Consider the following 26,262-nt stretch of genomic DNA (forward strand, 5'->3'; position numbering starts at 1 on the left):
TACTACTGTCGTTTACTTTCAGAAAGCCTTTCTACACATTATACATGTGCCTTTTTGAGTAAACAAAAAAAAACTTTAAATTTTTTTGTTTATTTTGAACAGGCTTTTTTACTTCATACCGCAATACTCAAAGTTGGTGGGAGGACGTAAATATTCGTGGAAAGAGAACATTGCAGACAGTGAACAGCCCCCCCAACAAAATAAAAATTCATTTTCTGCCTTTAGACCTTTCCCTGAGGGCAAAGGAATGTTTATTTTATAAAACATTTATCGGTGTATTTGATGCTGTATCACAGGATATTTTAGGATTGGTTAATTAACATAGGGAATAATTATCAGTTTTCCAGATAGATGATGGGTGTAGTTACAAGATAAGATGCCTTGATAGTATTTATGCAAGAGGCATTTATTTGGGTAGCACTTAAGAGGACATTATGCACCCCATTTTGACTGATTCAAAATGTTATTTAATCTGACAAAGCAGAGAACTGAAATCCATTTTAAATGCATTTCATGGGCGGTCACATTTCAAATACGTACTCACTAATGTGTCCAACTCACAATTAAAATTTAAACCAGTGTTAAAAGTTCTGGGCTGTGTCAGAGTGTTTCCACTCCCCTTTTCCATCTGCGCTAGTTTAAGAAGTCTTAGACCAAAAAGCAAGTACACCAAAAAGATAGCACATTCACAAAATACTTTAAAGTATTAATGTAGTCCACAACATCTTCAAGTCTTCTCTAGTTAGGCCCTTGTGCACGGCTGCTCATGCATAGTTTATGTAACACTGAAAGATAAAGCAATGTTTCTGGTAGCTTGTCTAGAGAACCAGAAATAATTTCCAGGCCACTGTTCATCTCCCTTTGCCACCTTTACACTGAAGCACTACTGCAATATTTATTCCACTCATGCCTCTCTTTCTCACGTCATACTGCTGGGTGTCACACAGCTGCAAAAACCACCTGCCACTGCGATGTAGCTATTGTGTGTCACCTCCCCCACTCCCCATCATTCTTTCTGAAAAGGATTTGCTCATTCTGCTCTAAAGGCTCCCCCCTCTGCCCTTTTGCAACACTGAAAATGGGAATCCCAGGTGGCTCTAGCTAGCTAATTATCCATGTGCTTTTAGAGTCTAATTCTTTCTACTGGTAATGTAGCAGAGTCTTCAGCCACAAAGTCATTTCATATGCTAATTAGAGACAGGCTAGCTAATACCTCAGTCGGAGTACTAATCTTTTGTGGGTACTAATGATAGAAGAACAAGATGAGCGATGAAAATGGCCCCCAAAAGCTGCTACATCTCCCCCCCACCCAGCCCACCCCCATAATGAAAACCTCTCTTGTGTATCGGATTGTAATCGTATGATGGGCTAGCTGAGTGCAGTGTCTTCATAGAGCAACAGGAGACAGACTTAAAAATTGAGTTTTCCCTTGTATGTCTGGGGAAAAAAATTCCAATAGTGGCATTATCGAAATTTTATCATACACAAATTGTCCTTAAGGATTTTCTGGTGTAATTAGCATGTCAGAAATTTATCAAACCAGTAAATCTTGAATCCAAAACCAAGATGTTATTTAATTCTGCAAAGACTAAATAATGACTATCAGCATTTCAAGTTTGCAGACTCACCCTATGTATTCTAGGTCTACTGTACTGCCTGTCTAATCTAGATTAGATCCTTAGGGTGGGGACCATGTGTCATTATTTGCATCAGCACCTGAGCTCACTGTTGGCACTTAAGCAATTTGTCCCAAAGTCACTTCACAGACAGGCAAATGCAATTGTGAGGATGATTCTTTGGTGAACATCCAGAAAGCAAGAACCAATAAAAGCTTGGGATTCTCTAGCCTGCACCACTACTAGAACTATTTTAATTGGTAGTGGAATCTGCACAATGGCACAAAAGTGATTCAGCAAAATATTTACTGTGTGTATATTCATTGTTAGGAAGCATTCTCTGGTGAGAGAGATACAGCTATCCAGTTTGAAGAAAAATCAGAGAGACTGTAGTGCCGGTGAGATCCAACAAATCTCGGAGATCAGTCTTTTCATTATGTATAAAAGAGGTTCTTTACACTCTACTTGTCAAAATTTTCACGTTGCTATGTACAAGGAAATATAATTTTATTTTGACTGAAATAAAAGGTAGAAGGGAGCATTTCCACTGGTGAATTATTAGTTCTCAGTAATAAAAAACTCATTTTATGGCAGTTCATTCTACATAGTTAATTTATGGTGCCAGTGCAAGACTAAGGATATTGCTGTTGTGCAGAAATTCAGAAAAACTAGTGCACAGAGCCAGCTAGCTACTAAAGAGGCCACAAAAGGTCATTTCTCAGCAATACAAGACAAGAATAGGAAAATAACTTGCAGTGCAAAGCAGACTTTGCAGGGAGTTAAAAATCCACATGACTCTGGAGTGATGTTGTTTTAAAGACTAATGGTGTAAAACCTAATGGGAAACCACAGATATGGTTATTTTAGACCTCTGAACCAGCTTCAGTACATTACAATCCATGTTAGTGGAGTTCTCACTATGGGGGAAACCCTATGGCAAGCCCTCTTTTCAAAATTCTCCCATGGATAACCCACAAATGTATATATTTTTCCAAGCTATTCCAAGTCTGTATTGTCTTGGATTCCAGGAATACCATGCCATCCTCATTAGTTACAGTACAAGTATACCTCAGTAAAAGCTATACAGAACCAGTATCAGAGGTGCAGTAAGATGAGGCCCTGAAACATAAACCCTTGTATCAGAGGCCCGGTATGAGGCCTAAGGCCTGAACTAAAGTAATGGTTAAGACTTTGCTAACATAAAGCAAAGTTAAACTGTGAGCCAGAGGCAGGCCCTGCTCACAGAAGCTGGCAAGGAAAGGGGGGATATTGCAAAAATACACATACCTAAAAGGTACCAGAACGCTTGGATACTTGCACAATCCACAGAGATAACAAGGAACAGGCTGACCCATCCTAAAGATGGGCAAAAAGGTAATATGATGGAGAGAGTTGTTTTGTTTGAACCAACATGTACAAGGTGAGAGGCGGCACCTTACTGCATAGAGGGGCTGTACCTTGCTACGTAGAAGGGTTGCACCTCAATAGGTCAGGATTGATGTGTAACTTGTTTGTACCTGTGTACAAGAATACATCCCTGGGGCGGTGTCTTTGTCTGGCCTAGGGGACAGTGGAGTGTCCCACCACTGACTGAGCTGTGTCCATTGTCAGGGGGCACATATTCGTAGTATGTCCTGTAGAGTCTGCTGGAAACTATTACTGTTCTTCATTTGACAATAAAGCTGGCCGGATGCCTTCGTATCTTATCGGAGTCTGTGGTCATTGGGGGTTTTCTCGGGGTCTGTTGCGCCAGTGATCTGCAGAGCCCAGGCAGCACACAGAGGGAACACGTGCACGCAGCTGACTGTTATCAACATTGAACAGAGCAGAGCACCACACCGGTGGCATCTGACAACAAGAGGCTCAATAACCATTTCAACATGTCATACCTGAGAATTTAAAAAAATCCAAAATGCAATTCCCATAATCCAGCTGGGCATACACCAGGAGGAAGGGAGAGGGGGAGAAAGCAAGTATCTGCCTTTTTTCTTTTAAAATCAGCTTTACAAAAAGGTAAAAGACATTTGGTTAGTCTAAACTGGATTCTCCATGTAAACAGAATCAATCAATAGGCTTGCGACGTTTACAGCTGATTATCAGCGTAAGTTTCATTATCAGAGCCAATACAATCAGACATCTATGCATGTTCTCTGACTCATTTATCTACCTCAGAAGATGAAACATGTCTATTATGGATCAATAAAGACCTGATGTCTGAAGAAATGAGCATCAGAAAAGAGAAATGGGAATGTCCAGGTAACTGCAGCATTTCAGTCTGCACACAGGTATATATTTAGCAATAGGCTGGGGATAGACAGAAAAAGCTTCAGGACAATGACAATTTTTTTTTCAGTTAAACCCCCAATGTATTTTTGTGAAAGAAAGCAAGCCTTTTGCTTTTAACTGTAGCCCAAAACTGCATTAAGTCTCTTGGGTGCTTTGATTTTTTTCTCTTTTTAAATCTTGGCATACAGACAGCTCCAGGGCTCAGTAGGAGAAATTATTAAAAGCATGCCTGCAGAAGTAAAGACATCAGTCATTGCCCTTATCCCCTGTGTTTCATGAGTACTTTCCCCCCCATGCTGTGTGTATAAGATTTCATGCAGTCAGAACCATCCCTTTTAAGACTTAATTTTTCAGTCTGTTAAGAATCAGCATCTCATTCCATCAAAATGGAAAGAGAAACAACATCCAAAAACGTTTCATTGTTCAGAAAGGTCAGATGCACCTTAACATTTTATCAAATCCACTTTCATTTGTCCTGTAGAATTCATTTAGCCAAGTAACTGGTAATATAGTTCTTATACAATGTATTACAGTTTCATAAAAAAATCACGTCCCAAAATGAACAAGCAATAGAGAGAACAAACCAGCTCAGTTTAGAGCGCTTTCCTAGGCTGCTTGAAGTGTCCAAGGTCCAGGTGTGTTTCAACCCTTTTTTCTGCTCTGCTGTTGCAAAAATAGATGTCCTTTCTTTGACATTACTCTTCTATCTCCAGATCTTGACTTCCTTTCTTGAAGTCACATTATTGCTTCTCAATCCAGAGTTTCAGGTACTATATACATGTATTGCATTGTTTATGCACTACTGTACTAGAAACATGTATATAAAACTATTTTATTCATCATTACTCCCAAAGAATTTTGGAGGGTGAAAAGATGTGAACATTAGATGATACACTTTATTACAACATAATGCTTACAGTAGTTTTGAAAAATGAGGCAAAATTTAAGGACTTCACAAACTGCTTCCTGCTTCTAGTGACTATAGCACAGATTTTTAAAGGAATCTTAGTCATTGCGCCGCTGAGCGCTACAACACCTAATTGACTCAGTCTCATTTCCAAAAGTGACTTAGGCACTTAAGAGTCTAAGTTATATTGATAGACAATGGAACTTAAACTCCTAAGTCACTTTTGAAAATGAGACTTAAGCATTGCAATGCTGAACAGAGCAATGCCTAAATACCTGTAAAAATCTGGGCCTATGGTTATCATCCTAATCTCAGAAATCTTCATAACTGAATGTTAGCATGCATTAAACTATAAAGAAAACACAGCCACAGGATTATTACTGACCAGATTAGTCATCATTAGAGCTGGTCAGGCAGTTTTGAGGAAAAACAGAATCTACATTTTGTGAGAACTTCTGCATATTTTCTCCACTCTTCCCCAGCTGTTTCCCAACCATCTCTCATTATGCCTGCATATCAGATAGCTCTTGGCTCCAAAGTGAGCCAACTAACTTTGTGTGCTACAATATTTGATTTGTACAGAACGGTCCATTCTCGCCTTGGAATCTGTGAAACTAGGAACTGAAATCTAAAAAATAAGCTGGAGAACAGACTATGTGATTTGGGTTCAAAATGGGGTCCTTCAGACTCATTTCTGGAGTTTTCAACATAGAATCATAGAAATGTAAGGCCAGAAGGGACCTCGAGAGATCATCTAGGCCATCCCCTTGTGCTGAAGTAGGACCAAGTATACCTAGACCATTCCGGACAGGTGTTTGTCTAGCCAGTTCTTAAAAACCTCCAATGATAGGGATTCCACAACCTCCCTTGGTAACCTATTCCTTAAAGTTAGGAAAAACTTTATAATATTAACATAAACCTCTCCTGCTGCAGACTAAGACAATTACTTCTTGTCTTACCTTCAGTGGACATGGAGAAAAATTGTTTACGGTCCTTTTTATAACACTATAGACGATTATATTAAAGACCTATTAGGTCTGCCTTCAATCTTCTTTTCTCAAGACTAAACATATCCATTTTTTTAACCTTCCTTCATAGTCAGATTTTCTAAACTTTTTATCATTTTTGTTCCTCTCCTCTGGATCCTCTAAAGTAGAAGGAAAGAAGTCAAAGCTCCCATCTGGTAAAAAGACTGAAGCTCCCATTTGGTAAAAGACCAAAGCTCTCAAGTGAAAGGAAGATGTAATTTGGGCTATGTCTGAACAAGAGAATTTCCATTGGTGCAACTGCCTTGGTGGTAGCACTAATGGGAGCTCTCGTGTAGATTAGTTCTCGCAGCTCCCAGTGTTTTTACCATGTCAATTAAAACTTCAACTGAACTGGTGGTACTGTCAGTGGGGATTTTTTCCCCATAGAATTTCCTAGTATACACAGGGTTTAAGAGTCTCCTAACTTTGAAGGTCTCCTATGGAAATTACTATCTTCAGTATCTGAAATGACACAGCACACATCCTTCTATAGAGAAGAGAGGATGGAAGTCAGTAAACAACGTTCATTAAGATGACATGACACATTTAAAAAGAAAATCAATTGTAAGACACAACCTGAGAACATGCATTTAAACCTTGAAAGGCAAGAAAAACATCACGGGGCTTTGAAAGAGCAATTGGCGGAGAAATCATCTGAGAAACTGTTTCCTTGACTTACCTATGGTGCAATTTGTGGTTATTTTTCTCCGCTTGGGGTTGTGTCGTAGCAATTCTAACTCTCGTTTGGTTGGCTCCCATGTTGAATACTTCTCTCCAATGCCTGAGCAGATGAAAAGAAAGTTTCAGGGTGCTGTTAGCTAGAACAGCTGAAAGGAAACTTTCAATAAAAGGTGGTGATGCACTGTCCATTAAGTTGGATTCAGTATACAAAAAACTACAATAGCCAGCTTGCTTTTTATTACTGTTCAGAAAGGCAGCAATTGACCTTGACAATATGTTCCCATAAACATGGGCTAAAAGCACACAAAAGCAGTTACTTGTATAGAATTCCTATCTATCTGTTTCCAAGTAACAGTCTTTCCACCAATGGATGAAAAAACCTCCAATTAAAAAGAACCCCAGCATGAAGGCCAATCCAGTGTTATTTATTGTTTCAAGTGTCCATGATTTTCTTTGGGCTCAAAGGGGTCATATTGCCAGCACAACCGCATGTCTTGGGGCTAAGCACAGATTGGCTGAGATATAGGGCAACGTAGACAATTGTCCCCACATCTCTTCAATGAAATGACAAATATGGTAAATAAGCCAAAATAGATCCAACGTACCGGACAGCTATAGCCTTACTCTTAATAGATGCAAAGCAGGTTTTAGAGGATTTGGAAGATACTTAATAGTGTATTCCCTCATCACATATTAGGGGGTATGCTGCTATAACTCTCACTATGCCATTATAGTATCGGGTAAAAGCAAATAGAGACTCTAGTAGAATGAAGGTCGAATACTCTAACGTTCCCCAGAAATATAGTTAGACGTAGTGGGTTTTTTTAATTTAACTCCCCACTACCCAGAGAAAAACCTTATTTTCTCTAGAGCCATAGTTGAAATTTGTCATATTAATTATTTTCTTAAAATGAAAGCCCCCAATGCTAAGTTTCAAAAACGTTTATTTTGTTTGGGGGACTGGAGGGTGGGGGGGGGGTCAGGAGAGCCAGTAATCAGCAGAACAGATTAGATGTGGGCACAGAGGTGTCTACAGTATCATCTGAAATATGAAAACTACAGCAACAATAAAAGACCCAAGAGCTGACCAGCTAAAGGCTGCTGCAGCATTCTATGCAGCAAAGAGAGAAATTGCTATGCAAGGCCAGCTATAGTAAGTCACAAAAGCATTTTGGCATTAAAAAAAAAAAAAAGGACAGGCAATCTATTCTAAAATTGAGGATTAAAGTCAATTAGAGTTCATCTTATTCTGTGCAGAATGCATATCGATGAAACAGTACTGTGCTAGAGAAAATAAATTATAAATCATACACATGAAAAGAAGGAGAGTAGAAAATGTAGCTGGAGGCTTACACATTCTGCATGGTACATGTTTCATTTTTAATAGCTCTTTGATCTTCATTTTCAGAAATAGCTCTGCCTGTCAGAAGTTACCCATCCAAAATGTCTGAGTCATAGTTACTCTTGACCCTCAAGGTTCCTGCATATGACTGAGGTCTCATTCTTGGATTCATGAGGACAACAAACTTCAAATCTACATAGATTCATATATCTCTTTACTATATTTGACTCAACAATTTTTAATGAAAGAGCACAAGAACTAACAAACACCCCTTCCCTTTCCCCAAGGTTCAGCATTAACGGAAAATACAAGGAAAATAAAAAGGGAAACTAATTACCATGTAACAGATTGAGGAGATTAAACAGCTGCAATGCTTTGAATACACTATACAGTATGCACAGGCAAATGCTGAATGAAGCAGCATTACAGAGACACACATATGGACAGTCCACATATGACAGAACATTGGCTTGCAACAAGCTTTTCAATAGACAGCTTCAGCAAATCTTTTCAGATTAACAATATTTCTGTATTAATTTATAACAAACGGTTTTGCAAGCAAACTGTCAGAATTTTATATTATTTCCAACGTTTTAGTACTACCAGCTATTGGACTGGCCAGTTGCAAGCCTGGTAACTCTAAAATTCAGTTATGCTACAATTTAAAAATGACCAAGCCAATTTAGTATAGTTTGTCAATAGGTACTGTACAGGACTTTGGTTAATTGTTTAATGGGACTGTTCAAAAAATAAACACATCCAATATGTAAAATATTGGTTTATTGCATAAGAGTGAAAATATTAACACTAAAGCCCCAATCCTGCACACAAAAGTGGCTTAACTTTATGCATGTGAATAGTCCCACACAAGTCAATGGAACTATTTATACGTATAAAGTTAAGCATGTTGCGTGAGTGTTTGTAGGTTTGGGATCCAAGTGCTTAATAGCGAATCTGAGTCCTCAAGTAATTTTAAAGTAGTCAAGGTAAATAAAAGAGATCTGACAGCTTTGCAGGATTCTGGGTGAAGCAATCAAGTCTTGTTTAAATAGTAATTAAAAAAAAACAAAAACCACACACACAAAAGTTAAATGCCAGGACAAACATCAAGAGCAAAACAGGTGTGACATCTCTCTTACAGGAAACCTCTCATTAGAAAGGTCACAAGTTTTGTTCCGCATTAGAGTTTAAAGCAGAGATAGGGAGCTGAAGGAAGCAGATTCAAAGATTTCCTGTTCCCTTTACATTTATTCTTTTTATAAAATGTAAGGAGAAAATTGAGGTGTGCCCCCAAAACATGTGGAAAGATTGATCCCACTCTTTGGCAGTGGTTCACATTTTTTCCAGGAATGGCGGGGCAGGGGCATGAAAATACACAAGAGTGCACTAACATCTGCAACATGAACAATCTTAAATAGACTGAAAATCTCAAGGCATGTACAAATTACCACTTATGGTTAAGGGCAGTGTTTCCCAAACTTGGGACGCCACTGGCGTAGGGAAAGCCCCTGACGGGCCGGGCCGATTTACCTGCCACGGCTCCCACTGGCACAGGTAAAACAGCTATTTAGAATTGCATCTTGGCATATGAGATCTTGAGCTCTCCATTCAGGAATCGTTTTAAAAGTTTATTTAGGTATTTTAATTAATGGCCATATATATCAAGGTATTTAGAGTTTTCAGAAGCTTTATTGGGTTCTAGTTTTTTAAATTAAAAAAAACCCACCTTATTTTGCAAGCACTCTTTAATACAGATTAATGACTTTGGTATTCTGAAGTAAATCCAGATTTTGAACATTAGTTAGGAGGTGAGACACACAGAATACCCAAATACATTTTCTTCTCCTCACCATTAAATATGCAAACATTCAATACTTGAGAAATATGGGAGAATTACAACAGTAACACTGTTTTGTTGCTCATAGTTGCATCTAAGAATTGAGGATTTAATCTTGAACTATGGCTGGACTCGTGTGTCTGGCTACCCAGAACGTCCTGTCTTCAAACTTGTTCTGATATTATTCCAGTGTTTCCAACTCTAAAGATTTTAATCACAAGTCTTGTGATATTTGGGGTTTTTCTTAAAGTCTCTTTTCCTGGAGTCATGTTATTACATTAGAATCTCAGCCTTCTTTTAAAAAGTTTCTAGCTCTCATGATTGTGGAGAAAAGATTGAAAATGTGAACTCTAAAGACACAAAAACCAGAAGGCAAACCTGAATTTACTATTCTTAAACTTCTGCAATTTTAAGCCCATCTCATAATTTGAAGTGTGCAGTGGAGGATGGAGACATTCAAACAGTTTCTGAGCAGTATTGTTAACTCTAGCATTCTATTTGGAGATTATTTATAACTCTGCTGTCTTTTAAATGACATGAACCACAGTACAGTGCAGGTTCTTGTGGATGGGGAGAAGACAATTCTCTACTGTCCCTCCAGTATGCATGTGTTTTCAGCATTCCTCAACAAATGTCTGATAAGTGAATTGCATCACAAAGGAAAGTTACAAAATTAAACATTTTAAATGGAGAATCCTATGCCACAGCTTTAAAGAAAATATCTATACTGCATATTCCTGTAATTTAAATTCAGGAACAGAAGTAGCTACATTTTATATCTTAACAGTTTATTCCTGTTTTGGACTCCTGCGTCTGAAAACGTGGTACATAACTCTTTCTGGACTGTTCTAAAAACGCTAACATCTGCTGGAAGGCAGACTGGTGTGTCTTGGTTCAGAAAGTACAGAGATACTTTTCCTGGGGACAGCGAAATTAAGAAAATGCTCTTTGAATTTACTCATTAAAATGAAGGAGAGGAAAAGTCCATAAAATGCCTATTATGTCCTGAGCAACTGTTTTGCTCTTGTAGTTGATTAACTCTTGGGCTCAAGATAGCAAATTTTAAACAGATTTGAGGAGTTATTAAAGATAGAGGAGCACAGACCAAATGCAAGGTTTAAAAATACTTTCCCAGATAATTGCAACAAAATACTCTGCAGGAAAGCATTTCATGCCATGATTTTCTTGTTCTAAGATCCTCTACTACCTTCCCTTCCTGACTGAACTGCTTCAAAATACTCTAGTAAGGGGCAAAAAGGAGAATTTGGTGGGGTTTTTTTGGATAAATCAATATGCAGCTGTTGTTTCATGATACTCCAAGAAAGTTCCAGTTAAGGTCTGCTTAATATACCTACAGCTGCTACTCTTAAAAAATGTCTTAAAGCGAGGGTGGGAATAGTTTATTTGCATTTCAGCCCCTGGCTAGGTCTATCACACTGGAAAGGGATGCCATAGATTCATTAAGAGCAGTGTATAATTGGGTATAAACAGTCTGCCTTCAAAAACAGACTTCCCCACTTTAAGAAAAAACATTTCTAGGAACCATTGAAAATGGAAGATGTTAAGCTTCCACAAGAGATCCTTTAAACACTACTCAGATTGGTTAAGAGAATCTCTACGTCCTCTCCCCTCCAAAAAAAGGAAAACATTTGCTTTGGAGTAGCTCAATCAAGGGAAGGATATGGGAAATTAAATACATTATTATTACTGGATCCCTGGAACATAACCAAAAGAAGAGGAAAACAATCTGCATTATGAAACTGGCATTCTTAACCATGATTCATGTCTAACATGGCAGGATAATCAGCAAAGGGACGCTTGTTAGTGAAGTGCGTCGCCAGCCCACGCCTCTTACCTGTCATTGTACACTGGTAGTGAGAAACCACTGTTGGGGTGAAGGCTAAAAAAGAAAAAATTAGGGAAAGCAAACTGAATAACAAAACAAATGTGTGTACATATATTTGTGTGTAAATATCTTTACACATATACTGTGTGTGTACAATCAGAAGATGGGTGTGTGTATGTAAGCTGGCACATTCTATAAAAAAATCACAGACAAAGGTGGCATTTCATGTGAGGGGAACAGATTTCTTGCCTGAGATACCTAAGATAGTCTAAGAGGTAGATTGTTACATTTTCTACCTGATATAGATCTCACTCTGATGACAATTAGGTAAGTTGTCCATGATCATGATAGAGGATTTTATATTATGTTGTAATTAAAAAAAATAAAATTTTGTTATAATTTAGTGTGGTGCACATATTAAACTAACAGTCTAGCTCCTGGATAGCAATATCTATAAATCTCTCTCCCACAATCTGCACTACTGTCCCCAAAGAGCTCTCTCTTCCCCTTACTGGTTTTTGCCATTGACAAATGGGAGGGACAGGTATGATTAAAAACAAATAAAAGAAATTCAGGCAGGAAAACCAAACCTTGTAATTTCCAAGCCTTCCGTTGTTCCTCTTTGGCAATTTGTTCCATGTCTTTGTCGTATATGTAATCTTGACACATAAAGCAGTATATACCCCCATACAAAAGGTCTATGGCTGCAAAACAGAAAGGGGGGGAAAAAAAAAAAAAAGAGAGAAAGAAAGTGAGAGTTCAAATCTAGAAGAAAGAATGCCAAACGTGGAAGCCTATCTTCCATGTACTTCTTTCCTCTACAAAAATGTCTGTGCAATTAGAAACTGGAAAACCTGTTGGGGGATTTTTCAGTTATCTAACTGTTAAAGGCAGAGGAAGAAGACACCAATGGTAAAGTGTTAGCTGGCTCAAGTTTGCCTTGTATTCTGCAATACGTAATTACAATGCAAGATACAAGTAACCAAAAGCCTTAATTAAAGCAACTGATTACTAGGCATGCAGAGTTAGTCTTATACCACAATCTGAAGAGTTGATATGCTGGGGAGAATTTACTTTTTCTATTTCTAAAACAGAAAACGCAGGTGTTTTTGTTTAAATTCATTAAATAACTTCAAAGTGTAGATTTAAAACCTGAATGAAAATTCAAACGGATCAGGCACTAAACATTCAAATATATTAAAAATTTCAAGTACTTTTTGTTCAGGCCAATGATCTTTTGCAAAGTTATTCACTGCCGACATTAGCTTTTTCTTTCAATTTTAATTTGGACAAACTAATTATGACCAATGTTGCAAAAGTCTTCTTTCTTTCAGGTCAAATAGTGGCAGTCCACTAAATAACTGAAAGAGCTGTAATAAAAGAAAGTGTCAGGTGACCAAGCAAAAGACATTTTATTAATACACTGGATGAGATAGAAATAAATTTAATAATATGAATCATAGCAAGCTGTTGATTCTCAGTCATTCAAAACAGATCAAACCATAGTGTACTTAGGGAAGTGACAAAATTCAAATGGGTGCTGCCAAATGATGAATTTGCTAGCTATGAACAGCAACAAAGCATGACTTGCATCCTTAGGACAACTGAGAAGAACACCACTGTTTCCCCCAAGATGCTGTTTCCTCCATTTTTCTGATTTTGAATTTCCTTTATTCCCAGCTTAAGGTGACAAAATTTAAATTATTTTTCTACAATGGAAACCATTATCAAATTAAGAGGATTAATAGGAATAGTTTTGACTGATTCTACCGCAGATTTTAAAAACAAAATGCAACTGGGGTTGTGCTTCTCACTACCCCCAGACAAAGTGGGGATCCCCTTCTGGGGTCCCCCCACACCCAGTGCACTAGGGTTCATATAGTTAGTTCCCTGCCCAGCCCCAGCCAGTCCAATTTGGGAGACGAACTGGAGGTGGAGTCAGCCCCTTGAAGCCAAGAGACTCCATTAGCTCACCTAGAACTCGAAGCAGCACCTTTACCTGACCAACTCTCCATCCTCCTCTTTCCCCCTCCTCCCCCCTTCTTTGATTCTAGACATGTTTTCTTCCTTGCTGATTGCGAGACATTTTCTTCAAACCACCTCAACCCTTTCTTCAGTGCGTCTCTGCTGCAACTTCACTCTTTAGGCTCGCCATATTCCTCTCTAACCTCCCCCCTCCCTCCCCTCTCCAGATTAGTCTTCCTTTTTTTTCACTCCTATGCTTTATTAATTCATCCTGTCCCCCTGCTCACACTATAACCCACTATATATACTTTTAAAAAGGGAAACTTATAAAAAAGGAATTAACATGGTGTTTACCAGCCATCACTCTGCTTATATGCTACATCTTTTCCCCGCGCTTGTCTATCTTTTCTGTTAACATTGTAAACAATTTGGGGCAGGGACTTTGTCACGTTGTGTACTTGCCTAGTACAACGGAGTCCTGATCCTGATTTGGGGCATTTAGGCACTACCAGAAAACAAATTAATAATAACGCCTTTATGAGAATATCACTAAAGGGGCCGAGAGTCTAACCTGAGGTGATACCCTGGAACAAAATAGTAAGAAATGTTAGAAGGTCATAATTAAACTGCAGAAGGAGTGGTATGAATTGTACAATATCTGCTTACACTAGGGTTGTACTTTACCAGTGTTACCTATTCTTCATTTTCTTCAACAATAAACAATTTTGAACAATGTATGCTATTAGCCATCCTCTTTCAGTTAGATGATTTACTTCTAATCCTACAGTATTGGTTCTGAAGCCAAAATCAGGTAAAGTTGTACAATTATTCAGGGCACAATAAGGCTACTGAACCCTTCAGATCTATTAAGCACCCTATAAACACTAACAACAGGAAAAGCTGTGTTATCCGGCATGTTGGGGAAATGGGGGGTGACAGTCAAAAATTCCAGTTAACTAGGAGTTATACTTACCAATGGAGGGAGGGAGTTTGGGTGCGGGAGGTGGCTCAGGGCTGGGGCACAGGAGGGGTGCAGGGCGTGGGCTCTGGGAAGGAGTTTGGATGCGGAAAGGGGATCAGAGCAGGAGACTGGGGTGCGGGAGGGGGCTCGGGGTGCCGGATCCGGGTGACTCACCTCGGGCGGCTCCTTTCAAGTGGCAACATGTCCCTGCTGCTCCTAGGTGGAGGCGCAGCCAGGCGGCTCTGCATGCTGCCTCCGCCCACGGGTGCAGCCCCCACAGCTCCCATTGGCCATGATTCCAGGCCAACGGGAGCTGTGAAGCCAGAGCTCGAGGAAGGCCAGGTTAGCGCATAGAGCCCCCATAGCCATTCCTCCGCGTAGGAGCAGCAGGGACATGTTGCCGCTTCCAGGGAGCCATGTGGAGCCAGGTAGGAAACCTGCTGATCCCACACCAACTGGACTTTTAATGGCCCGGTCAGCAGTGCTGACTGGAGCCGCCAAAGTCCCTTTTCGACTGGGTGTTCTGGTGGAAAACCGGACACCTGGCAACCCTATTGAAGATTTGTATTGGGAGATATCAGAAATGCTGGTTTCTAGAGCACAGCTTTTACTATATATTCAAACTATCTTTAGAGCCAATAGTCATGTAGTGCATAGAGAGTTTGTTTGCAGTTATATATTTGTCAACGATCTGATTCTACACAGCTGGGTGCCAAAGTACCAAAGCCAGCAGGGAATCCTGCAGGAGACATCCGTACTGAGGAGACACCACTCATTCAGAGCAGAGTGAGAAGAAAATCTATGGAATAAAAAACTATGGACAACAGAACCACCAGGCTGGAAGAATTCCATAACCGTTCCAATGCTTGATTAAGAGCTCTTAAAGACAAGTCCTCCTTCAGCACCCCTATGTGCACAGTACAAAGTCTGTTGTATATACTCCAATACTTCATATCATTAACAAGATTATAATAGATTTGGGGCAAATTATCTCAAGTACCAAGGAAACAGCTCAAACATACATGCTTCATTACAACAGAATGGAAGGACAGGAAGTTATAATATTACTATTAAAAATAATGGACTTTATCTTCCATAAAAAGTTTTAATTGGCAAATAATTTAAGGCTCAAAATGAGCTAGTGGTTTTCAACTTACTTGCTATGACTCTTTTTACACATTAATTTATCTGCCTACCCTAACCCTATGGAAATAAAATAAGCTATTTCCATTGGAACGAATACTTATAGCCTACACTGTTAAACCATGTGAGTTCTCTTGCTACACATTTCTTCAGCTGCCAGTGTATACATCAAAGGCATTGTGATATAAATGTCTCCATTACAGTTCCCAATGAGGTCAGACTACTTTTATATACATAATCAAAAACTAGATATTAATGCTATTTTAACTACAATGATTTCACATTCTTTGCAGTTAAAAAAGTCTATTCTTTTCAAGCACACAACTCATTAATTAGCATTAGCTGAATTTATGTATGCACATCAACAGCACAGTATTTTAGGGTTACTTTTTAATACTTCTTTTAAGCATTTGTAAAAAGTGTGTATTACAGTTCTTTTTTTTTCAAATGAATAAAAAAATTGGTTTTTGTTGCATCAAATCATCGTCAGGGGCCAGATTGGAAAAAATAGGTGGTTTTACTCTCCAAAGCTTTGCCCACCACCACAGCTCCACCCACAACTAAAGCACCTAGACAGAATGTCTTATTTCAGTCTGGAACCTAGCTGGGTGCATCAGTGCCTCAGGTTCCTTGCTAGGGTGCACTCTACTCTTCCTGGACTGCTTCTCCTCCTGGTTATCTGCTACTACTCCAGTGGCTTCAGGGAATGCTCTGGTGCTTCCAAGCTACTTACAGGCAGGCACCAAGCTCTCCTTTCCTAAACACATTCCATTCCTCCAGTACCACCACCACCTCCTACTACTACTATTGCTACTGCAACCAACCCTCCACCAGCAGGGCTGGTGCTACCATTAAGGCAAACTAGGCGGTTGCCTAGGGCGCCAAGATTTGGGGGCGGCAAAAAGCGGTGCCCCCAATTTTTTTTTTACAGCGTTCCTGGGCTGGGCTGCCGGCGGCGCGCTGACACGTGCGGCTCAGACTCCCTCTCCCAGCGCAGCGGCCGCTCCACTTCTCCCGCCTCCCAGGCTTGCAGCGCCAATCAGCTGTTTGGTGCCGCAAGCCTGGGAGGGGAGGAGAATTAGAGCGGGGGGCGGCGTGCTTGGGGAGGAGGCAGAGCAGAGGTGAGCTGGGGTGGGGAGCTGCCGCACGGCTCCCCGGGCCGGGGGGGGTGGGGAGCTGCTGCGGGGGGGGAGGTGCCTCAGGGCGGGGAGGGGGGAAGCTGCCGCAGGGCTCCCCACCCCAGCTCACCTCTGCTATGCCCCCTCCCCGAGCACACTGTCGCTGCTCCACTTCTCCTGCCTCCCAAGCTTGCGGCGCCAATCATCTGTTTGGCGCTGCAAGCCTGGGAGGGGAGGAGAATTAGAGCGGGGGCGGCGTGCTCAGGGAGGAGGCGGAACAGAGGTGAGCTGGGGTGAGGAGCTGCCGCACGGCTCCCCGGGGGGGGGGGAGCTGCTGCGGGGGGGCACCTCGGGGGGGGAGCTGCTGCGGGGGGGCACCTCGGGGGGGGGAGCTGCTGCGGGGGGGCACCTCGGGGGGGGGTGTGTGTGTGTGCGCAAGGTGGAAGTTTCGCCTAGGGCACGAAACTTCCTTGCACCGGCCCTGTAATACCCAGACTATTCTCCCATGTGTCCCATAAATTGTTATTTTTGTAGAATACAACTAAAAAAAACATTAAGTATGCAAAACAAAGCCTTTGATAGTGCTATTGGATGAGTCGCAAAAGGGATAGCTGCACACTTAAATTCCGTTTTACTCGGAATAGTGCAGGCAAGGTGCAGAATTTTAATATATAGAAAAGGAGGAACTTTCCAACATATAGTATTTTTTATATCTTCCATACTAACATTTTCCCCCTTAGAACAAAAAGCCCAACTGGATAATACTACATTTGACAAGATCCTCAACTTGATCTCCTAGCACACCTTTATGTACACAACTCATAACAGTTTAGAGAAGTGGTGCCCAAACTTTTCCTGTTGCACCCCCCGCCCCAACAGTAATGGAATCTGTCGTCCCCCTCCCCCTCCCGGCATTAATGTACAGCCAAGGCTTCCTCAGCAGAGGAGTCTGTGCTGACGGTGGAGCTGGGGGCAGAACTGAGGACGGGAGAAGGAGCTGGGGTTAGAAGTGGAGCAGGCCTGGGGGCGGAGAGGGAGCGAGGGCAGAGCTGGGCTGGTGGCAGAGACGGACTTGGTGGGGCTCTCTCCCCACCCCCTGGGGAGGCTGGCCCAGGCCCCACCACACACACGGAACATTCCTGTGTGTCTCTCTCCCCCCCCCCCCAAAGTTCTGGAGAGTTCTGAAGGAAAGCAGCTCAGACGTCAGTAGGGTTGCCATTTTTGCTTGGACATATTCCTGGAGGTTTCATCACATGACATAACCTTTAATTAAATATTAATCTTTCATTCCTGGAGACTCCAGGACAATCCTGGAGGTTTGGCAACCCTAAGTATTAAATTTAGGGAGGCCAATCCTGGCTCCCCCATTTTCCTCTTTGGGCCAACAAAAGTGTTGCATTCAGGCGTGAGTTTTTTGTTTTGCCAAATGAATCTGCTGATGTCCCCGTGACAATGTTTAAGGGGAGAAACAGGTAGACTGTGGGAGTTAGGTTGCAATATGTAAAAAAGCAAAGGTGACCACTTCAGAGTCAGTGGATCTGATCCTGCTAAGTCTTTCCATGCATTCAGGTCACACGATACTTGACTGAAACTCAACAAAACTGGCTCTGTACAACTCAACATGGACCACTTCACAGAGAGGTGTGTTATCTTTTCACCAGGGGGCTGTGCTAATCTTTATCATTCCAGTTTCAGTGAATGTTCCTGCAAATCAACCGTGACCACTCCATTTTTGTTGCGAAGTACTATTTATATTCATGTACTGCATAATATACACAGCAAGATAACACTCGGGTTTATGTCAGGGAATGCCTCTTGGAAAGTTATTTGTTTTTAAGCAGATGGTAAAATAATGAAACACAGAAGAGAAAAAATGAATATTAAAAAAGTGTGATTTGCAAACTAATTATGAATATTTGCATATCGGGTAAAAACATGTTACTCTGGCCTTTAATGAAGAGAGCTCAGTGAGGGATCAGGCCCAACAGAGATAGAATTGAAAATTTACTGACACTTTTATGATGTATAGATGTAACCACACCTCTGTCCCCAATTATATGCTTTTCTCCTCCCACTATGCTTTACCATAACCTCAAAAATGTGTTTGATACATACTCAGTTTGGTAGATACACATCTGAGAGGGTTTTTTGCTGAACAACTCCATAATAATCAAACTTACCTTGCAAGCAAAAAAACCCCCACAAACAAACAAACAAACAAGGAAGCAAGGAAGCAAGGAAACCTACCACCCTAAACAGGCTTCAAGAGTGGTTTTCAACCCCAAATCACAATGTGTTACAAATCTATAAAATATTACACTTTTAAACCAGGAAAATTTTCATCATTTTTCCCTAAACCTTTTGGGTCACTGTAGGCATTGCCAAAAATATCGTATCATATATTTTATTGCATCGCAGACCTAATTCGTTCTATGATTAACGATATTCATTTTTCTTGGAAGCTTCAAATGCATTTGTATGGCCTGTGCCTTTCAGACCCAAGAGGAACAAATATAGTTAAAGGTAGCATTGAAATAAACCTATTCCACCAACATCCCTGTTCAAAACACCATTATCTGCATTCTATTTCCCTCTGGTGTTTAAAGTACTACATTAAAGCATAGGCATCACTAATATAGCATGAAAATATGGGGACATGCTTGTCTGATATAACCGTGTACCTCTGCCTGCATGGTAAACAAAGCTAACATTGTGAGCTTGTTGTCCTTCTTAAATGTTTGGAAAGTACCGAGCACAAAGTGGACACTAATGTAAATAAATAATAAAACTTTCCCCTCAGAAAAATAATTTGAGCCCATACCAATGCCGTAAAGAACTTATTTCCCTTTGCAACTCATTGCATATATAAGGGGTCCATCTTGCTAGGAGTAGCTACCAAAATTTTAATGTGGGCATGAGCCATGGATCTCTCCTTTGCAAAATCTCCCCTTTATGAATTAAGTCAAGCAGCTATATGTGGGTCTTGGTTATTTCTAACTATGAAATACAAAAATGTAGCTCTCTCCACATCCAATGTAAGAACAAAAGCCATAATGTTCATGTTTCTGTGGTCCGAGTTCTCATATAACTGATAAACTTGTGAGAGAACCAAAACACCACCACTAACACTAAATCAATGCCTTCTCATTCTATCAAGAGCCTCCAGTATTGTTACAGACAGGAAAGACAAAAAGATTAGTTATGGTTAATGCTGTGAGTCTTTCACGGAGGTCACGGATTCCGTGACTTTCCGTGACCTCCGCAGCTGCAGTGGCTGGTGCGGCTGACCCCAGGGCTGCCTGAGCCACAGGGGTGATCCTGGGGCCAGCCGCACTGGCCGCTGCTCTGGCGGCCCGAGGCAACTGGTCCCGGGCGCTACACTGGAGCAGCTGTCCGGGAGCAGCAGCGGAACCCTATGTCGCCCCCGCCTGGAGGAGCAGCAGCAGTGGTGGGGCCCCGGGCTGCCCCCTGGCCCAGAGTGGTGGCGACGGGGTCCCGGGGCATCCCCACCCAGGAGCAGCAGTGGTGGCAAGGCCCCGGGCTGTCCCCCACCCCCAGGAGCAGCAGCAACCACCAGAGCACCTCCTCCCCAGCACTTAAGATTTAGTATGGGGTATTTAGAAAAAGTCATGGACAGGTCACTGTCAGTGACTTTTTGGTTATTGCCTGTGACCTGTCCATGACTTTTACTAAAAATACCTGTGACTAAATCGTAGCCTTAATTATGGTAACCTTTTTACAAAATACGCTTAGTCTAATAACATGTCCCAAAACTCACCTGAGGTGTTATCCTTAACCAGCCTCCTGAATAACAATGCTCTGACATCCATTGGGAAGGACATTCCAAACTTCACCCCACATTTTGAGGATTTGGTGTATTAGCACAATGATAGGCACATACTGGCCTTCTTTCTACTTCCCTACCTGCTGCTGAGAGGCTTGGAAACACTTTGCATCATTGCTAAGAATTCTCAGGCTGACTGAGTGAACCTCAGACCTTTAGCACAGTAAGTCATAAAAGGAAGCTAAACTTGTAGACAGATCCACCTGATATATTAATTGAATCCGAAATCTGCTTCATGATAGTCAAAAGGTAAGTAAAACTTTTGACGGCCTTCTCTTCCACCCCCGCCCCAGCCTAAGTGTTAAGATATGGCGGGTGTCCTGTTGGCATAGAGAGGCGAGAAGCAAGGTTTCTGACACCACCCACAGGGATGGGGGGGTGGGGGTGGTCGCAAATTTCCATCATCATTTGCGAGTTAACAACCTACTTGAAAGCTCAATACTGCCCCCAGGCTATTACCAGAGTGATTAAACTGACAATACTAAAATTACAATATCATCCATCCTTCAAATTCTATTAACAGGGTTTAAAATATATATCTAATTAAGGTGGCTTTGATTTACAATGACGTTACAAGGTAAAAAGCAATAGGAGTTACAATAAACACGCCTTCAGCATCTTCCCAAACAAACAAACAAAAACACACATTTTAAAAAAACATTTTATGTTTTTGAAATGCTCAAACTCCCACACAAACACACACTCACACCCCATTTCTATAGCAACCGTTCACTTACGAATATGTCAGTGCTACATAGCCATTGTTGTGCAATCCTCATTTCAAACAAGCATTGTCCCTCAAGTTCTTTTTTTTTTTTTTTTTACAGGCTATAGTAATGCTTTCAGAAATATTAAAAACCTGCTTCTTTTTCTACCGAAAAACTCACCTTCCTCCAGTCAGTCTGACTATATTAAGAATTGTGGAATTAAATGGTTGGAACAAAATCCAATAAAGCAGACTGAGGCTCTCCCTAGGTCTACAGCTACACGATAATGTAAACGGTGTATGAAACTTTACAACTGCTACACAGCTGACCCTGTCCACACAAGCAGGAGAACTGTTTTGCCACATAATTTGAGATTGGAGCTTGGGGAACAATGTTTTTCAGCCTTTGCCAAAAAACTGTCTGGTCACCAGACCTACAGCCTATGAAAAAACCCGAAGTCTTCAAACTGCTGTACCTGAGATTGAACCATGGGTGGAGGGTATAATAGGCCAGGGAAGGCCGAGGGACACCTGGGCCATAGTGGCCCAGCCCCTTCCCCAAGGCCCACCCCCCCACTTGCTGCTGCCACCGCCTGCCCAGTGCGTACCTGCACACCCACCCCCCCCACCCCGGTCCTCGCTGCTCACCACGTCGCTTCTCCTCGGGGGTGGGAGAGTGAGGAGGGACGCTGCAAGCAAGCGGCGGGCGCAGGGGTCTGGTGGGGGAGAGAAACGGCTCGGCCGGGCACTGGGGCCGCCGGCTCGGCCTGGCGCTCCGCGCGGGAGGGAAACAACTCAACTCAGCCTGGCATTGGGGCTGGCCTGGCGGGGGGGGGGGGGGGGGGAAGGGGAGGAGCAGCTTGGCCCAGCGCTTGGGGGGGGTGGGGGGGGGCTGGTCACCCTGGGACTCTTCTGGTTGCGGGCTCCTCCTGTTATGGGCAGATTTGGGGGCTCTGGCGTGTGGGGGGATGGGACCTCGGGCAGAAGGGGTGGGGCTGGTGGGCTAGCCTCCCCAAAGTGGGGGTTCACCTGCCGCTTATGGATTGAACATTGATGGGTACAGACTTGATATAATCCTAGATTGTTTGGAAGTTCCTGGGAAAGAGGAGAAACAAAAGTTTGCTTGTGGCTTTCAGTTTAAGAGCTCTGTATAGGCTCGGAAGTTTCTCTCTCTCACCAACAGAAGTTGGTCCAATAAAAGATATTACCTCACCCACCTTCTCCATAATATCCTAGGACGGACATGGCTACAACAACACTGCAGACATCCGGAGTGTTAACATTCAGTGACTGATGACCATCTGTCAGATTTCTCAGTTAACTGATTGGTACAGCAGTTCACTGCCCTTCCTCCCAATTTCTTTTTAATTCTTTTAGAGCCAGGACTCCACCCCATTATATCTACCATTGAAAACATCAAAATAAACATAACTAAACTAAGCTTGTTAAAAATGCATGTTGATCCAAAAATCATTAAAAAAAAATCAGAAATAAACTATATAGAGAAGAATCTAGAAGCAATATTCAGATCAGTTGGCCTTTATCTTAAATATGAGCTAACACTGATGACATAAAAAGGGACACAATCCCTACAAGTCTAAGTGCTGTTTAAGGGGGATTCAAAGGTTTGACTTGGTTTAAACACACAAGAAGGTTTAATAAAGCTCAGGCTGCCAGTTATTCTGTGCCTTCAGGTAATGGTGGCAATCCACATTTTTCTCATTAAATTTTATCTGTTAGTTCTGTAAAACTTGCTTTTAAAACCTAGCTTATTAAAATCAATTCTATGCTTGGTAAGGCCTCAAATAAACTTCATTTTTAAAAGGAGGAAGCCATTCAATGACAATTGGAGATCCCATTCTTCTGTCAGGACCACTAGGTATTTTCTGTGTCTTTCAACATTTCAACAATACAAAATGGAACCGATTGTTTAGCTTAAGTAGATAACACATATTTCAAGGGACCAATCAAGGTGAAACGGGAGTAGGGTGGGGAGGAAGCTGGGAGTCGGGCTTTAAGTTGTGCAGGTTTCCTTTGAGGTCGGGGAGGACTGAGAGATCAAATTATAGCTCGATCGCTTTGTGAAAAGTGTTCACCCACTGGTGTTCTCGTCTTATCATTTTTCTGTGTGAATTCACCCAAGAGCCTAGTGATTGTCTCATTTCATTGTCATATATATATATATATATATTATATTTTTCATCCCCAATGTTATTGGGGCATTTAGTGCACTTGATGAGGTAATAATGGGCCACTTCACCTTAAATGGTCCCTTGAAATATATGTTAACTACTTACGCTAAACAAACTGTCCCATCTCATATTTAGCTGTGACACTGTGAGTACCTTTCCCACACCTGAAGAAGAGCTCTGTGTAAGCTCTAAAGTGGTCAGTGAACAGGGCACTGATAAAAATCAGGAGACCTGGGTTCTGTTCCCAGCTTTGCCACTAACCTGCTCTGTGACCTTTCCACAAGTTTGTTTCTCTTACCAACAGAAGTTGATCCAATAAAAGATATTACCTCATCCCCTTGTCTCTCTAATATCCTGGGAACACCACTGATATTTTCCATTGTTGTATGCAAATTTTGTCATCTGAAATGGAAACTCCACAATACAAAGAAAAAGGAAGCAAAACTTAACAGCAACATCTACTTTCTGAGTACATGCAAGAAACAAAACATCATACCCAGAAGTTTCACCATCTAACACTCTCTGGCCTCTACATAAAACTCCAAATATGCTGAACAGCTCTGCAGAAGGACTTCAGAAAAATTGAGGAACCACTTACTGTACCTCACATACTTCAGAAGGGACCACCTCAAACAAGAAATCATTCATGTTCCCACACTGGGGGAAAAAAATATCAGGAAACCTACCTGGAAATCTTGCAAGAAACCCAGAACTATAAAAAAAACCCTGATGACAGCCATCCAAAACAAAAACAAAAAGTGAAACCAACTACAATAACTACACAACCACCTCCAAGAGAAACCAGACACCAGGACTCACCACATGGACACTACATGACACCACACAGTTTATCAAGACTAACCAGAGCAGAATTATCTGTATTCTCCAAGGGAATGAACTTCCACCCCACCACAGAACCTGTACCATACTAACATGTGGAGAACTAAAAGAATTCTTCCGCTGACTCTGCCTCAAAGAATTCTTTCACAACAAAGACAACTCCACCACCAATTACCATGTCCACACTGACAGTCATAAGAAAAAATAATCATCTGACTGGACACACCATAGCAGATGAAACCACACTCTTGATCATTATATTGATTGCTTCCGGGGGGAAAAAACAACTGACTGAAATCCTTAGCACACATCACATCCACCACAATCTCTCCACCACCAAGAGAACAATTATACAGTCCCTGAAATCGAACCACCAAATAGTGACAAAACCAGTGGATAAAGCAGGCGCCATCGAAGTCCTCAACCAGGACAACTACATTAATGAGACCGACTGACCAACACCACCTACTACAAAGAACTCAAAAGACCCCCACAGCCCAATTTAACCCAGGAATTTAAGGATATCATCAAATCCTTCTCCAAACATCTCCAAGAAAAACTCTACAACCTCATCCCCCAAGAACCTATCCCAGGGAACTTCTACATGCCTCCCAAGATACACAAACAAAAGAGCTCAGACAGACCAATTGTGTCTGGCCATGACACTCTTACTGAAAGAATATTGGGACTCATTTAAACCATCCTCAAATTACTCACCACACAAAGGGCCAGCTTTCTCCAGGACACAACCAACTTCCTCCAGAAACTCCACAACATAAACAATCTTCCTCAGAACACCATCCTTGCACCTCCCTATACACCAACACGCCTCACAATGACAGCATTGCTGCCTGCCTCAAAATATTTACAAGAGAATGGACAACACTCAGATATTAACACCAAACACAGTGACAAACTCATCCATTCCATCCTCACCCATAAAAACTTAGAATTTTAAAAACAAACACCTTGTCCAAACCATGGGAACAGCCACAGGTATTAAGATGGGTCCCCAATCTGCCAACCTCTTCATGGGCCATCTTGAAGAAGAATTTCTGCACAAATGCATCATGAAACCAATGATATATCTGAGGTACATCAATTACATTTTCATCCACTGGACAATCTAAACTTCCTCATAGATTTCCACCACAACTTCAACAACCACCACCCATCCATTAAGCTCTTTCATAACCATTAAAACCCAAATTGTCAATATCAGATGTCAATCAAATATATTAATTAAATATTAAAAATCGATCTCAAGTGCTCAGGTAGCATTTAAATTTTTTTTGCCTACCTGTAAATCTCAATGATTACTGATGACTTTGCTGTTTGCATGTGTACGGTGAAATTGATGCTTATCAATTTAAAAATCTAATCCTTCCAAGACTATGCATAGTGAATGAAGTGGCTGAACTCTATTTAGTTTCTATCTTCCACATTCTAGGATTGTCCCATGCACTGCTCACCATCCAACCTGTGCAGAGGTCCCAAATCTGCTCAGTTATGCCCCTGTAAATATCAGAGTCAGTCCATTAGTTTCAACAGAGCTACTTCAATTTACCACAAGGTAACTGCAAATGAGGTACTAACCACCATCTAATTCACTATATATCATTCAACTTAGGCATTGAATGAGGCAGCAGTTCCTCTAGAAATAATAGTATACGATTACGAATATATTCTAATTCACCACCACAAGGGAGAAGAGATGCATGGGCATCCTAAATTCTGATATTTGTTGCTTTGCGGGGAGGGGAGAGACCTAGGGTACCCCTTACGTCCTCCATCTCAATTTTTTAATAAATCCTCAAACAGCTTATTTCTATTTTAAGTACTTTTATGTATTGCCTTCCTCTGTGTTTTTAGGCACTTTGGGGCCTAATAGCTATTATGAGCCTGTCTACACTACAGCAACAGCAGTCCAGAGATCTAGACTAAGAATCA

At 41.4% G+C, this 26,262-nt stretch overlaps 1 protein-coding gene across 1 annotated transcript in view; it reads right to left on the reverse strand.

Moving 5' to 3' along the window:
- The window catches only part of USP22 (ubiquitin specific peptidase 22), a 186,800-nt gene that overhangs the window by 62,912 nt on the left and 97,626 nt on the right, over window positions 1–26,262 (reverse strand). The window contains exons 3-5 of the mRNA XM_065411489.1: window positions 12,134–12,247; window positions 11,553–11,597; window positions 6,517–6,618 (exon numbers count right to left, since the gene is read on the reverse strand). Coding sequence (XP_065267561.1) covers window positions 6,517–6,618; window positions 11,553–11,597; window positions 12,134–12,247 — 261 coding nt within the window. The remainder of the gene's footprint in view (window positions 1–6,516; window positions 6,619–11,552; window positions 11,598–12,133; window positions 12,248–26,262) is intronic.

Source organism: Emys orbicularis, chromosome 10 (assembly GCF_028017835.1).
Source record: "Emys orbicularis isolate rEmyOrb1 chromosome 10, rEmyOrb1.hap1, whole genome shotgun sequence".
NCBI lineage: Eukaryota > Metazoa > Chordata > Testudines > Emydidae > Emys > Emys orbicularis.